The following is a 15,643-nucleotide window of genomic DNA, read 5'->3' on the forward strand; positions in this document are numbered from 1 at the left end:
CTTTTTACGGTCCAGTCCTTTTTACACAGGTAGCCCAAAAGTTTCTACCCGGTCCTTCGCGACCCTCGTGCAAGGAACGCCTTGTCAAATTTGTAAAAGCGAAAAGTTTGTGTAAACCCGTGTTGGATCGGCCATGCATTCTATTTTATGTCGAAATCTCCAAGCCGTTTGCCGTAGAAGTATAAGCATGAGTAGCACAGGGGCTGTTAGTCGAAGCCTGGATGGTAAAGTGGCCATTGTGACGGCCTCTACTGATGGGTGAGTTAGAAAATATTACTTATTCACGTTCATATGATTTCACACTTACTATTGCTCCTGTTCTATAAGAATCGGCCTGGCCATAGCACAGCAACTTGGTAAAGATGGGGCTAAGGTTGTCGTTAGCAGCCGTAAACAAGATAATGTCATCAAAGCTGCAAATTTCCTGGAAAATGCGGGTATTGACGTAATGGGTGTCATGTGCCATGTTGGGAAACCAGAGCATCGGCAAAACCTGATAAATAGGGTGAATATTCAGATATTGCACTTGTAGCTTGATGTTACATGCTGTAGCATACCTCTACCTGATCCTCTGGTTTAGCTGATATCCACGGCAGAATTGTTTTTTGGCATCAACCTAGGCACATACACCGGGGGGGGGGGGGGGGGGGGGGGGGGGGGGGGGAGGGGGGGTGGGAGGGTGTGGGCAGTGACCAGAATTTCCACAAAAAGGGGACCAAAGCAAGGATTTCATGATGGGGGTCGGGAGGTTGGATTAACTTTCTTTCATGGATTTATATGAATGTCTGAAAATATGGGGCTAGGTCCAATAGTACCACCTCTAGATCTGCCTACTGTATGTAGACCACACAACATTAGCTGAGTTACAAGATACAGTATATCAGATTTATCTTACAATTCTATCAGGCTCCAGTTAAATTAATTTGTTTTTTTTGTTGTTGTTAATTTAGACTATAAATCACTTTGGTGGCATTGATATATTAGTGTCAAATGCAGCAACCAACCCAGTCTTTGGGCCTTTATTACAGGTACGCTTTGCTCTATTGTTATCTGGCACTGGCTATGACAAGGGTTTCAGAAGTCTTTGGATTGGATGTTTGGTGGGGGAGGGGAGGGGGAAGATGTAACAATACTATAGGCTTTTACCATTATTTATAGAACAATATTAAAAGAAATGGAATAAGATAATAAGAAGTCAATTGCCATCCTGTAACAAAATACAGAAAAACGATTAACTATCAATTGAAAGTTTTTAAAAAGCCCAAACTGTTGTGATCTCGTACCAGAACAAAAAGTACAATACACTCTGAAGAAGTCTTATTAAAGATGAAAATTTGGCAAAGTCGAACTCCAGTTTTTGGTGTATTGAAAGTTTTAAAGAACAGAAGCATTTAGAGTCTTCTACTGTATTATTCAATGTTGCTGCTCTTTACTGTTTTTTTTTTAAATGGCAATCACAGAATGAATCTGCACTATTTTACAGGTCATCGACTTTAAATTATCAGTCACATCCTTGAAGAAAGTTTCAGTAGACACACTGCTTTAACAATTTTGAAAAATCATTGGAGGTTGTTTCGTAATTGACTGAAACTTAACTGGTCATTTGCTACTTTAATGCTGCATATTTTTTTCCATTTTTAATATTTTAATATTTACTGTTTTGCTGTTTACAGACTACTGAAGATGCATGGGATAAGGTACAGTACTGTAAAGTATAATAAACCTTTATTACTACCTTCCTCATTATTCAAAGTGTCAACACTACACATGTATTCTACACCCTAGCCCAGGGCTTGTATCTGATTATTGTCGATCACATAGTATTTTACACTTTTACTGTTATTCTCATAGTATTTTACACTTTTACTGTTATTCTCATAGTATTTTACACTTTTACTGTTATTCTCATAGTATTTTACACTTTTACTGTTATTCTCATAGTATTTTACACTTTTGCTGTTATTCTCATAGTATTTTACACTTTTACTGTTATTCTCATAGTATTTTACACTTTTACTGTTATTCTCATAGTATTTTACACTTTTACTGTTATTCCTCATAGTATTTTACACTTTTACTGTTATTCTCATAGTACTATATACACTTGAGCTTATGGTTGTAATATCATAGGTGGGTATCACAAGATTTTAGACATCGTCACAAGCCTGATTTTTGGGCGAATGTTTATACATTCCCTGTATTCACCCACCAAGCTCTCTTGGGCTTTTTCCCATATTTACGGTATATCACCCGATTTCACAAGATTTTTGTCCAATTTGGGTTGACAGCTATGGTAATGGAGGCTTGAGCTTATTGTTGTAATGAGCTAATAGTTGTTATGGGAGCTCACAACGTTTTATGGTTTCATAGCTTCAGAAAAAAAATCTGTAGTTCATACATAGTTAATTTGTAGTATATATAATTTATAACACAATTTAGCAAAATTATGTTTTTAGATATTTGAAGTAAATGTCAAAGCAAGTTTTCTCCTCAGTAAAGATGTGATTCCACACATGGAAAAAAGGGGGTGAGTGAAAAAATGGAAAGTGGGATTTGTTTTTATGAAAAGACTTAAAACTCAGCAAAATATTTTTTTTGTCTTTCTATTTTGTGTTTGAACCTTATCCAGGCATGGTTCTTCTAGTCTCCCTTGCCATATATCTCCCTTGGTTATTGACTGCATACCTGTCAACCTCCGAAAATCTCAAGGCTTGAGAATTTTTTGGGGGAAGGGGTGGAGTATATTCATTTTTTTTTGGGGGGGGGGGGGAGAGGTGGGTTTAACCTTGCAGGCCTTTGCCACATAGATAGCTCTCACGAACAAATCCACTTATAGATATCATGAGGGTGTTAGATAAATTGCGCTACGCAAAGGAATTATTGTTTCAAGTATTTTAATATGAAATAGGCAAAATGACGATTTTCTATAGAATAATTTTTCGGAAGCTGTAAATCGCTAGAAAGTGGGGGAATTGGTGCTCAACGCGGGAGAGCGGGAGAACGGGTCCAAAATCTTGAGACTCCCACCTAATGCGTGAGAGTTGACAGGTATGTGACTGTGACAAATTATTGCCAGTGACAATTTGCTCTATTTATTCTTAAAATCTATTATAAGTGTGCCATTTAATAACCTGACACAACATTCTCTTTTGCTTATTTTGACAAATTGACTAGTTAGTATAGTAGCGTAATATCTCTACATTAATTCTTCCAAATTTTTATACTTGGTTTAAATGCAAACCTGATTTTTAATCCTTCTAAAATGAGCAATTTTGGCAAATTCTCCCATAAAACTGGCAAAATCTGAATATCTAATTTGCATATGACTTGTGAAGCCAAGAGTTGTTCAAGTGGGTGATAAACATTAGACGTACAAAATAGGACGCTCCCACACAATAGACACATGTAGTTGAGCGTGGAGCCTGGACCTTCCCCAGAAAGTAGCTGAGTGTAACCTGAGCACAGTATCCAAAAGGAATCCTGCAGCAATTGGAGCTGTGATTTTTATTACTATTACCTAATACGGTTTTGAACACCTTTTTCGATCACAATTGTGATCAAAGCAAAAAGATATGTATATGCTGTAAATAATTGTGAACGATATTACAAGGTAAAAATCAAATGCATCTATGCATACAGAAATTCAGAAAAGAAAATGTTTATTATCTTTTTTGTCAAATTCATTGCCAATTGTCACAAGAACAAAACACACTCTTAGAAGAACATGTTTACGCACTAAACAATGCACTAAATAATAAAACCTATAGATTAAAAGGGAAGCAAGCTAAAATCATCTACACAAAGAGATAAAAAAACATCAAGATATCAAACTCATCAATGAGTGAACTAAAACTCATTAATGAGTGAACGGCAAAAAAAACTCAATTGTTTTTAATTCTCTTTTAATTAACAAACAAACAAATGCAGTAGATGGTACTACAGTAGCATTATAATCCTGAAGTTCAAATGTTTTTTTTTAAGAAAACTGCCATCAAGACTTGGTACTGTATGTGAAAGAGAATGCACAACAATCGCACAGATCTACATTTACTAGCAAAAGAAAGTGTACGGAGTGATAAGAAAACACACACTCACAAGAAAATTTGCACTACTCTTCACCATGCTTTTCTTGGCTCTAGAACAAATTCAAATTTTATGTTTACCCTTCCTCCTGATTGTAAGGACAGATTATTGTCGATAATTTTACTGTACGTTTTGCAGAGAAATAAGCCTTGAATGACTGAATGAAATCCTGTCAATTGACACGGTAAAACAAGATATTTCGCTTTTCCTGTTTGCCAATTTGTTGTACTGTGAGGCTCAACAGTGAATCAGTAATACAATCAGTGAATCAGTAATACAATCAGTGAATCAGTAATACAATCAGTGAATCAGTAATACAATCAGTGAATCAGTAATACAATCAGTGAATCAGTAATACAATCAGTGAATCAGTAATACAATCAGTGAATCAGTAATACAGTGAATCAGTAATACAATCAGTGAATCAGTAATACAGTGAATCAGTAATACAATCAGTGAATCAGTAATACAATCAGTGAATTAGTAATACAATCAGTGAATCAGTAATACAATTGCATGGTAATCTTTCAACATTTCCCACCCCGGGCTGTGAAGTTGTGAAGTTGTTCGCTGTCTTTATGGTTTTTTGGCTGTTCCCATTCGCATGTGGAAGAAATCATATATCTACAACTCAGTTTGTGAATAAAAATGCAAGAAAATGAAGTCCAATCCAATAGAACATATTTTAATAATCATCCTTACTGGTAAAAATGAAGCATAGTGCTCAAAACAAGCCAAAATAATCCGGTTGAATTTCATATGCTTGAATAAACCGATCAACTTGAACTGGCAAACACTCCAGAGATGTCTTTTCTTTCCATTCCCTTCATTATTAGATGTTAGATAAAACCCCTATCTTAGCGGAAAAAGATATTCTTAGATCCATTGTTTGAACATTGTAATTATCTTTCTTTACCAAGTTGAAAAGCAAGGAAATAGATAAAAACAAGAGCTATGCACATCTATATCTTTACAAATCTACAATGGCAAGCAAAGTTCAACTGGAACCCAATCAAGTGTGTACCAGTCTTGATGTCAGCCAATCAAAAAAAGTCACCAAGAAAAGACATTTTTAAAACACGATTACAAAAATTCCTATAATCAATAAGCGCACACCAAACATCGATAGCTATATTTTGTTATAAAAGCTTATGTATTTTTTGTGTCATGGTCTAGGCCCATATTTGATAGATGCAAAATCCTATTCACTCCCCCCCTCTCATTATGAGCCAAGATTCAAAAGCTGTGTTTTGTATTTATTTACCTTTTGTGTGAGACATTAAGGCTGATCTATCAGTTAAACAAAGTTGATCTGCATTTAATAATTATATATGTGTTTTTTTTTACAGTGGTGGGAACATAGTGTATATATCTTCTATAGGTGGATATCAACCATTACAGGTGATGACAATAGTTTGAAAATTGACTGAAACCCTTACAACTAGGGGCTTTTGAAGGCAAGGAGGGGGAAGGTTATTATTTTAAAAAAGGTAACTTGGGGATTTAGTGCTCATAGTATGTAAATTGTTGTTGTGTTTAGCGGTACTTTCCTAGACATATTACAGTATTAGTGAGGACACAAGCAAGCAAGCAAAGCGTTTGAGTCCAAGTACAAAACTGTTTTATTCTCGCCACAGGGTCAAGGGCACGTTGTATGGGAAGGGAGCGAGGAAGGGGACTGGGACTGGCGACAATGGGATATGACTGTATCACCCTGAAGAGGGCTTAGTTATTAAAGATGGAAATTTGGCAAAGTCGATTACCAGCTTTTGGTGTATTGCTTCCTGGGATGGTTATACTTTTTCAATGTTGGTGAACACTTTAACTTTTGATAATGTCCTCATTTCTATTTTGACCAAGATTTTTTCAATATAAAGGGACTTGGTGCATACTCTATAAGCAAGACCACACTGCTTGGTCTGACCAAGGCGCTAGCGGATGAGTGTGCTGATATCGGAATTAGGGTCAACTGCGTGGCACCAGGGGTCATTAAAACAAGATTCAGTGCAGCGGTAAGGAGGGGGAGGGACAAGATGTAGTGCAGTGGTAAGGAGGGGGAGGGACAAGATGTAGTGCAGTGGTAAGGAGGGGGAGGGACAAGATGTAGTGCAGTGGTAAGGATGGGGAGGGACAAGATGTAGTGCAGTGGTACGGAGGGGGAGGGACAAGATGTAGTGCAGTGGTACAGAGGGGGAGGGACAAGATGTAGTGCAGTGGTAAGGAGGGGAAGGGACAAGATGTAGTGTAGCAATCAGGAATGTTAAGCTGGTTGGGGGGAGGTTCGGCAAGGGGTGGGGACTAGACATTTTTGCAATTTTTTCAGTCCAATTACCTACCCTTGGGCCAAATTTTGGAGCCAATTCTTGAGAAATATCCTTTCCCCTACCTATGTGCCAGTTTAACTGTTCAATCCCCATCCCTTGCCGCACCTCTTCCCACAGGCTTAACATTGATAGGTGCATAATCCCTCCATACATATTTGGGATGTAAATAACGGTAGAATACCAAGGCATTCTTATCAAGATGATAATTTTGCTTCACAGCTCTGGAAAAATGAGGCAATGCATCAAAAAGTTAAAGAAAGAATCCCCATGAAACGGTGAGGAGGTACAGTATTTTGGCAAATGGGGATCAAGAAGAGAATGGTCCCCCTATTCTTGGAGGAGGATTTGCTTCAAAATTTGAAACAGAATTGAGTAAACCCTGGTCCCTCCCTGTATAGGGAATCTAATGGCTTGCATGTTTTTTTTTTTTTTACAACTCTCTGTTTACTCTTTATTCCCCTATTGCTTTTATTGATAGAACATCCCTTTCTAGTGGATAGTTATCTGCAAGATAAAATGGTTTGTTACAAAGCACAGATATACTGCTGCATAACTGTTGATTGAAAAACGATTCAGGCATTGTGCAACACATACTTGGATAAGCTTTATCCACTGGATAACAATCTGGTGGATAGCACTTAGAGTATGGCAGTTCATGTGAAAAAAACTAACAAGTTTGCCATTTTGTGGCATAAAAAGCTAGTGAAACCGGTAGTTTGTGATTGCTTAATAGAAAGCTTGTTCTAGCTAAAGGCATACGTTATGCTCACATAGCTGGAACTTCGCAAAATACACCAAAATAGTTTTCTAAAGAAGCCATGTTTTTGATGTGCAACTGGCCCTGTTGGGCAGCACTTGTTGAGGTTTCAGTTCTCACTGTTGCATCAATTCATTCCACAGGCTAGGTACATCAGAGGAAATTGGAGGAGCAGTGTCCTTCCTCTGTTCAGATCAAGCTTCATACATCACAGGAGAAACAATAGTGATTGGTGGCGGCATGACTGCAAGGCTTTGAGGAATAGTGCAGGGTTATGGATTCAGTGAAACCTCGATTTTATATTGCCTCAGGGGAATAGATGTATTTTTTAATCAGTGCGATGAGTTTAATCAGGTTGGTGTGTGCAACCTGAACAGAGTTTTAGGAAAGTCATTTATCATAAGAAAGTCATAGTTTGGGCCGACAACATGAACTCCATTTCTAAGAGCATTCTGTCATGCTCTGACATGCTATCGAGCATTTCTTTGCCTCAGTGGTTGGATAGTGAGGCTCATACCAACTAGCAAATTGTATATTTCTCACATCATATTGATGGAACTAGATAACTTCTGAAAATGACAGTGTATCCAAAATAATATTTTAGAAAGAAGAACAAAGAATCAATGACATCTTTAAGATCGGGATAAAATCGAAGTTTCACTATAGCTCTATATGTAAAAGAAGAAGATGTATTCAGAATTGTGTGGGCCAAACGTTTTTTTTCTCTAGGTCACTTTACAATTGTAGGAACCAGGAATATTATAATGGGTCAAACTTTTCTTACTCTTAGAATTACTCTAGAAGGTGCATGCCCACATTCTTAAGAATTCTTTTAGAGTATAATACATATTATCATTTCTTGTAATCCTATGTGAATAGCTAGAAGAGGCTAAGATACAATATCTTCCACCCTGTCGATAACAGGCCCATAACCAGGAGATCCATTCTCAAATATTCAGGATGCCATTTACATTTTTCTTAGGTATCTATTTTTTCATCGAGGGGTTCATTTTCAGTGCACATACAGATAGGTTTGAGCTGAGAATAGGTTATTATGTGAAGAAATCCATGTATCCCCTTTATCTTTTTTAAAAGTTATTTGCTCTTGATCCCTCTCTCCCATACTGGAACTTCTGGACATGCCCCTGGAAAAGACCTCCCAGGCCCTAGCTATGGGTTTGTATACAATATGCTTTTTATAACAGAAGCCATCAATTTTATCTTTTTTTTATAAAAGAAAGTTGTCAGTATTGTGATAGGGGTTATTAGTGGACACCAGTTAAACCAAAGTAAAATACAGAAATAGTCTTTATATTATCCTCTAGTTTCTAAAACTAAATAAATATTAGCAGTATAAAACATTTGAAAAAATATGTGACTTTGTATAGACATTATGTTGTTACTTCAGTTTTAAAAATAAAAAGTAATTACTAAAACATTGACACATTTATTTATATCTACACATGGCATAATGAGCATAGTTACCAAGAAAAAGAATGTGGGCCAATCAAAAAAAGACCAGATTGGCATGATCTGCTCTAATCAAGTTATATTGTATCAAAAAGTCCATAATTAAGTGTTTTTCATAAACTTGTGGAATACACTATAGGCTGGTTTAGCACTAATACACTCTTTATAATGCCCTGGTCTTTGTGCTGGTTTGCCCTGGTCTTTGTGCTGGTTTGCCCTGGTCTTTGTGCTGGTCTCTGCACTGTTCTTTGTGCTGGTCTTTGTCCTGGCCTTCTGCTGGTCTTTGTGCTGGTCTTTGCCCTGGTCTTTGTGCTAGTTCGCCAGGTCTTTGTACTGGTTTGCCAACTACGTACACTTTGACTATAACACTTTGCTGGGACCAAGAATGAAACATGGAGACTTTCGGCTAGACTAAAGTTGTTAGGTGTGGGTGGGCAGTAAAATATAACTATGTTTGCTGCCTCTACTTTTAACCTACCATTGTTCTTTTTCTACCTCTCATCCTAATCTCATCTAACTTCTTGATTACTTCAGTCGCATTCCTAGCATTCTTTCTGTAAGCATCTAGAATGGCTTCAAAGATCTTCTCGGTGTTAGGGTGGGTGCTCAGAAAAGCTCTTTCCAAGACATACAGATCCACACCTTTATCCTCCGCCAAAGACGACACAGAACTCAAACCAAAGTCAATAATGGTGATTGCATTGCTTGAATTTTTAGTCAGCAAGTTTGAAGTGGTGAGGTCTCCGTGTATGCAATCAACTTGATGCATCTTCGCCAATAACACTCCAATTTCTTTTGCTAGCTCGTACAACTTTTCAGTCGCTTGCAAAGAAGAATCTTCTAAAAGGCCATTAACGACATCTCTCACGGTCATACAGTCTTCTATTCTCTCCATGTAAATACAGAAAGCTTCATAATCCACAAAATAGACTGTTGGAGTAGAAATCCCGACTTTTCGGCATCGCAACATGGAACGGACTTCTTGGGTTGTGCGTCTTCGTGTGAGCTTCTCGTCGAGAGAAGGGTGTCTGTAACACTTACAAAACCTCTGCTTTACCACAGTTGGCCGATTGTAGAACTCTGTCAAGAATATCTTAGCTTCCGCCCCCTGTTTCACCAGCTCCCATCCGTCCGCCATCTTGTTTCTGTGCCTGGAAAGTTGTAAGCGGTCTTCTCTTCTCACGCATGCGTGTCTGATTTGTAACGCCTTCCATTCTTTTGGCATGCGGTTACTTGGAGAAATGTATGCGCTTCACACTTCACCGCCATCTTGGATTTTTTGACTTGCCTCGGTAAAGCCGGGAGCAAAACCTAGTAATTTTCTTCACTTTAGCTCTAAGTCCAAGGTAAATACGACAACCACATGAAATCAGTATCTCATGTTCAATTTGCTATGTTAGTATGAGGCTTGTAAACGCATTATTTGTATTGTTAACCTGTAGAAAATGCAGCCTTTAGCCGCACGAGTCATGAACCATTTCCGAGCTACAGTCCCGCATTTATACGAGCTAAGGTTTCTACTCGCAGGAATGGGGATCGTATACTACGGAATTTACAAGATACAGAAATCAGGTAGGTTTTTAAGAGATGCAAATAAATCGCTTTTGATTGATATATATATTTATTGTTATTTCCCTAATTTAAGCCCGGTGTAGAGCTATTAGCCTTTTAATAGCTAGAAATTAAACTGAAACCAATAGCCTTAGTTCTTCTTCATTGAATTAGTAATGTATACCACAGGGTCTTATCGAAACAACTGTGTAAATTGGGGGCAGTAGAGTTTTCAATCAAAACTGAAACATTATGATGGACTCCTCGGTCTAGCTTGCTCTAGTGGAAGAAAATATGACACTTTATACGACGACACTTGCAACTTGTGTGCTCTGATTGGTTAAGGGCCCATGTGTTATTAGTGGACACATGCACGCTTGGCGTCAGCATGTGTGCATGCTTCCAAAAAACTAGATTGCTAAGTAAGAAAACATTATATTGTTGTATAAACAACAATTTCTTGATCTGTGCATCTATTAGAGGACAGGCACACGTAAAAATAAGATCTATTTGTTAACTATTTAGGTGACAAATTTGACAGTGCTGTCTGAAAAGACTTGAATTCTGATGTCTTTATGCACTGTTTCCCGTCATTTTTTAACAAAACGATACTCTCGTTTTCTCTCGGAGGGGAGCTAGAGGGGTTTTTTTCTTGCGAGCGCGAAAGCCGGGCGGTACAGGGCCGTATAGGGAAATATGACAGTTTTTCCGCCGGGCGTTTCAGGGCGGTATAGGAGCAAATGGGTTAAGCATACATAGAACAGGACTTGAACCCACAACCTTCCAAGGCACAAGGGTTGGATAGAATATGTTTGGCACTGAAGACATTTTGAACATTAAAAAAATAATTTTAAGTGTCAATAGTGCAATAATGTAAACTGCTTCTCCTCCAGAAATCTTCAATTTTGATTGATTACTGTTCATTGTTTATTGGGAGTTAATTTGCTAAAGTTTGATTTCTTTTAGGTCAAAAGAAAGCTATTGAAGGTGAGTAAGACCCCCCCCCCATGCAAAGTGCCTGACAATGGTAAGCAGATACCAGCTATTGGTATCAAAAGCATGTAAGAAAGACCTTGATTTCCAGAGCCTTGGACTTGCTTTTGATGTAGAGCTGATCTAGGAAAGGTTGTCCACTTAAAAGGATAATTCCAATCTTAGGAATGTCATTAGACTATATTCACCTTTCAGATCCAAAGCTGGAAATTTTTGTTTGTTAGGGCAAGGCTCAGTCACTGTAATTGCTCTAATATGTTAATTGTCGAATTGCTTCCCTGCTAGCTACCATTCTGTATTTTGAGCATGTACAGCAGTATTACAGACTGCTGCAGTGGACTTTTTTTTTTCTTTTTTTTTTATCATGTTTCGTGTTCCAATTTTCATGGTCCATGTTCCATTTACATAAGGTGAAAAGTGGATATGCAGCTGATTGTGAAAAGTTTCCAATGTTAAAAAATTCACATGACTCACTATAAATTCACTATTTTGTAAAGAAATTGTTGCATTTTGAGTTTACTGCACTTTGTATGTTTTGTATGTAGTCTACTGTAACTATGTGGTACACCTAATATTCTACTTACATGTGCAGAAAGTGAAAATATAATGCGACTTTCTAACTTTTGAAATGTTTCTTTTGGTGGACCTTTTCAAGGTCAGTTATTAGAGTAAAATACTAGTCACGATGGTGTATCAGCTTCAAAATGTTATTGACATTTGATTCTATTGACTCAGACCTTCCACTGTCACTCAGAGTGAGCCCTTTGTAAAGGGAATTCATGACATATAGTGTTTGTGTACAAGTAGCTGTTACTTTGATCATTTCATAGGGCTTGTTTATATGGCTACTGCATATCTCGTTGCAGGCTCTTCGCATCATTGAATATGACTTCCTGGAGTATGTGTGCTGTTGCATCTGGAAGGGATTGGAGAAATTCAGGACAGATGTCAATAATACTTGGATGGACATTTTAAAAGTCATATTTGTTTGTATTTGTAAAAAGGTTGTGCAATGAGGTGATATTAAATTTGACAGAAACTCGATCTAGTTATCTTTTGTAATTTTATTATCATACATTTTGTATACTTGAAATGATTTTCTATATAAATGTTCTATATATGCATTTGCCAGATTGTTTATTGTTTGGCAAGTTACATAGACTTCCCTGTCTGCAAGTTCTATATAATTGACAATATTTTTTAGGTTGTACCATTTTTAAGGTAGTACAATGTAGAAGGCTGTTTCTTAGAATTACTATATAGCATTATACTGGTTGTCATAAATCCGTAGAACACACTTTGTAAGGGTTATGTAGTGGCCATGAGTGTTCTATGGGGATATTGGGAACGAATTTAACACGAAGGCGCGGTATAAAAGGGCCTAAGCCCCGCCCCCATTTTTCAAATGGAGAGAAAGTCCAACATGGCCGCCATTACTGTTACGAGCCCAGTCAAGAAAGAATGCCCCCAAATCTAATGATTTGATATCCAACGAATTAATAATTTCCCAAATGAAAGAAAGGTATGTTTGATTTGTATCTCAAGCCTTTCTTGGCAGCGTGAAATGCATATTTGTCTTAGAATTTGTACATTTACGGCGCGATTTCAAATCTCCCGCCTTTCCCTTTTTTCTCCCGCTATTTATAGTATGTATACCTTCCCGACTCTCCTAGGAAGGGTTTGGTGAACTTGGGCCCGCAATGACCACAGTCATTGCTTAGCAGTCTATCCTAAGGGATTATGCGTGCAATGGGGTGTAAACAGAGCTAAATTTTGCCATTCTTAGTGTGTTTAAAAAACATGTTTCGTGTAGCGATTTTGCCTCATTTCTTTGCATTTTTCTTGGCCGGTAGCATGATTCGTATTTCAATCAGACATTCGGGGAAATATGAAGAGCATAATGTGTTTTTGTAAGTACTGAAAAAGCAGGACATTAGAACTAAACGTAAGCAGCAAACATCAGGTATAAAGTCAAGATACATCATATATATATTTTATTATTCATAAGTCACTTTACAGCTGTAGTGCAAGAGGACACTTCAGTAAAACTTATTCTAGTGAAACCATTATTTCTACTTTTTTTGTTGCTGCAACAGGTGTAAAACAAAAATGCAAAGTGTGCCTATCTGCTGTTGTACATCTGTTCAAGAATTAACCAAAAATCCATTAAGTGTTTTGACATTTACCTGAGCAGGAAGAAAATTTGGTGTGGTGGGCAGGTCAGGGGATGTTGAACCCCCAGTTGACTTCTACTTCTTATTTGACAGAAAGTCAATTTGTCTTTATTATCTTTTTACCAAATTTAATAGTTGATCAATACATGTTTACCATGATCAGGCTTCAGCAACTGACTGGGTTAAAAGTAGGGCTTAGTACCATCCCAATAAAATGCAACACTTACTATTTTTCTGCACAAAACAAGGGAGTGGTATACAATAAAAGAAAACATTTGTTTCAATATTTGTTTTTTTATAGTGCATAACTGGCTCACAGAAACTGTAAAAAACAAGGGAGGGGTATACAATATAAGATAACATTTGTTTCAATATTTTTTTTAGTGCATAGCTGGCTCACAGAAACAGCAGATAACCCTTTGTACAATATATCAGCTTGTATACTTACACATATATGTACACCAAACCACTGAAGGGCTACTAAAGAAATGCCTGATATCCATCTAAGTGAGATTGAGCCATAATTGAGTCTTTCTACTTTTTGGATCAGAATGCACCTGTATAGTATTTTGTTTTTATCTTGCGATCTATGATGACCACAAATAATGTAGAAATAATAGCAATTGAATTAGCTTTGTTTCTATTTGTCAAAAAACGGCCTGGATCTTTGGTTTTAAAAGAGTTTACCCAAACAAATGTTTTATACTTTATAAGTTAATTATACAAAATAGAGACATGACTTTTACAATTGATATCCTCCCTGTATTTACACTTGCTTTTACTGTAAGAATGAAAAGCCTTGAACTGAATGAGAAAGCATTTTGGTTTATTCAAAAGTATAATCTATAATGCAGTTTATTAAATATGACTGGTTGCTTTATACACTTCAAAACACATAAATCAACTTGATAGCAACAAAACATGTTTCCTTTATAAAGGAATGTTTATGATTAAAAATCACATGGAAAATGTAATACTGTATATGTCTATGTATCTGCTTTTTCTTGAGGATTATATCTTGTTGATTATTCAGATGTCACTATGACTTGCTTCTTGGGTATAGCTAGGATGAAATCATATAACTAATTAGAAATAATAGATTCAACATGCAAGTTTGGCCCCCATTTCATTCAGACAGAGATTTACTAAACTGTTTAGTTAACATTACTAGAATACAAATAATGGACTGCTTTCTTTGATGATTTAAGTTATGTGTATTAGAAAGATCCCAACAACAATAAAAAAACTCTACCATTTATTACATATTTATACTTAAATTCCAACTTATAGTAGCTTGTAAATAGAGATAAAACTTCATACACCACAAAACAATCTTGTCCGAGCTCGAGGCGATGTAAAAATAAAAACAAACAAGAGGAAAGCAAGATTTGATCTACAAACAACATCTTTTCTATAGAAGGCCTGCATTACTTCTATCGGGCAGTAATGAAGACAAAGTCAAGATGCATTTTCTAGCAAAACAGAGTTTCCCCGCCACTTTAAGTACCTATAAGCTTATGATGACTAATTTAAATCCTGTTTTCTGAGTTTTAAAGCTATGAATAGTAAATTTTAGGCATAAAACTCACCTTTTGTCGAGGTTTGGAATCGTTGTTTTCCGATCATGCGTTTGCTCCTTTTTTGCATAAACCACGTTGGTTTCTTAGCTTTGTTTCTTTTTTTACACATTCTATCGGACTAGAAGGTAGAGTTGGCATTTTTATACATCAGGACGCGCTTTGAAACCTCTCCCCTCTGTGTTTTGTACTTGACTTTTGCCGCCATCTTGAATTTGCTCCTCACTCCACGGCGGTTGATTGACAAATGAGCCGATGCTTCCAATGGAAGCACCCTTTTATACCGCGCCTTCGTGTTTAATTCTTGCTTTGCGTTTTTCCCAGGCGCGTACAAGAACTAGCTCACATGAAAGAGCACAGTCAATGAAGTATTTTAGGAAATAATCTTTGGCTTTGAGCGATCGAAGGGAATCGTACGCAGGAGCTCCAGAGAAGTAGACGGCGCTGGTCATCCCATCTTTTAGGGTGAAAAATTTTGGCCAACTGCTATCCTTTAGGGGGTGTTTAACGGTTTTTCCGACTCTGTTATCTCTTAGGTTTTAAAATTCGACCAACTGCTATTCTTTAAGGGGTGTTTGACTGTTTTTCGGATTCTGCTATCTCTTATTTGTAAGAATTTTTGTTGACCACACCCAAAGTGCTATCCCTTAGTGTTATAATTGATTTTGCCGCCGATCACCCCGTCTGTTTTTACCGGAGTCCCCCCCCCCCAGG

General features: G+C 37.2%; 2 protein-coding genes and 2 long non-coding RNA genes across 4 annotated transcripts; 2 read left to right on the forward strand and 2 right to left on the reverse strand.

Moving 5' to 3' along the window:
- The first annotated feature begins 73 nt into the window (after nt 1-73).
- LOC5504213 (dehydrogenase/reductase SDR family member 4) lies at nt 74-8,443 on the forward strand. The gene is made up of 9 exons (XM_032372466.2): nt 74-258; nt 328-505; nt 951-1,028; nt 1,674-1,697; nt 2,457-2,527; nt 5,433-5,484; nt 5,961-6,095; nt 6,627-6,682; nt 7,308-8,443. Exons 1-9 carry the CDS (start codon nt 134-136, stop codon nt 7,420-7,422), a joined length of 834 nt encoding a protein of 277 aa, XP_032228357.2. The 5' UTR covers nt 74-133; the 3' UTR covers nt 7,423-8,443.
- Nucleotides 8,444-8,459: 16 nt separating this feature from the next.
- Nucleotides 8,460-9,792, reverse strand: LOC5504206 (EKC/KEOPS complex subunit TP53RK). Its single transcript, XM_001625076.3, has one exon. The coding sequence runs from the start codon at nt 9,770-9,772 to the stop codon at nt 9,104-9,106; it is 669 nt and encodes a 222-aa protein (XP_001625126.2). The 5' UTR covers nt 9,773-9,792; the 3' UTR covers nt 8,460-9,103.
- A 55-nt stretch (nt 9,793-9,847) lies between these two features.
- On the forward strand, nt 9,848-12,222 carry LOC125559162. The gene is made up of 4 exons (XR_007306396.1): nt 9,848-9,980; nt 10,077-10,206; nt 11,152-11,172; nt 12,045-12,222. It is a non-coding gene; the product is annotated as an uncharacterized LOC125559162 (long non-coding RNA).
- Nucleotides 12,223-13,437: 1,215 nt separating this feature from the next.
- LOC116611857 lies at nt 13,438-15,578 on the reverse strand. The gene is made up of 2 exons (XR_004293691.2): nt 14,942-15,578; nt 13,438-14,415 (listed from the first exon to the last, which is right to left on the reverse strand). It is a non-coding gene; the product is annotated as an uncharacterized LOC116611857 (long non-coding RNA).
- Between the last annotated feature and the right edge of the window lie 65 nt (nt 15,579-15,643).

The sequence above is a fragment of the Nematostella vectensis genome, chromosome 13, assembly GCF_932526225.1.
Source record: "Nematostella vectensis chromosome 13, jaNemVect1.1, whole genome shotgun sequence".
In the NCBI taxonomy this organism is placed as follows: domain Eukaryota; kingdom Metazoa; phylum Cnidaria; class Anthozoa; order Actiniaria; family Edwardsiidae; genus Nematostella; species Nematostella vectensis.

Coding starts and splice junctions, on each gene's coding strand:
- LOC5504206 (XM_001625076.3), bottom strand. CDS start 9,772: ATGGCGGACGGATGGGAGCTGGTGAAACAGGGGGCGGAAGCTAAGATA.
- LOC5504213 (XM_032372466.2), top strand. CDS start 134: ATGCATTCTATTTTATGTCGAAATCTCCAAGCCGTTTGCCGTAGAAGT. Junction 259..327: donor GTGACGGCCTCTACTGATGG/GTGAGTTAGAAA, acceptor CTGTTCTATAAG/AATCGGCCTGGCCATAGCAC. Junction 2,528..5,432: donor CCACACATGGAAAAAAGGGG/GTGAGTGAAAAA, acceptor TTTTTTTTACAG/TGGTGGGAACATAGTGTATA.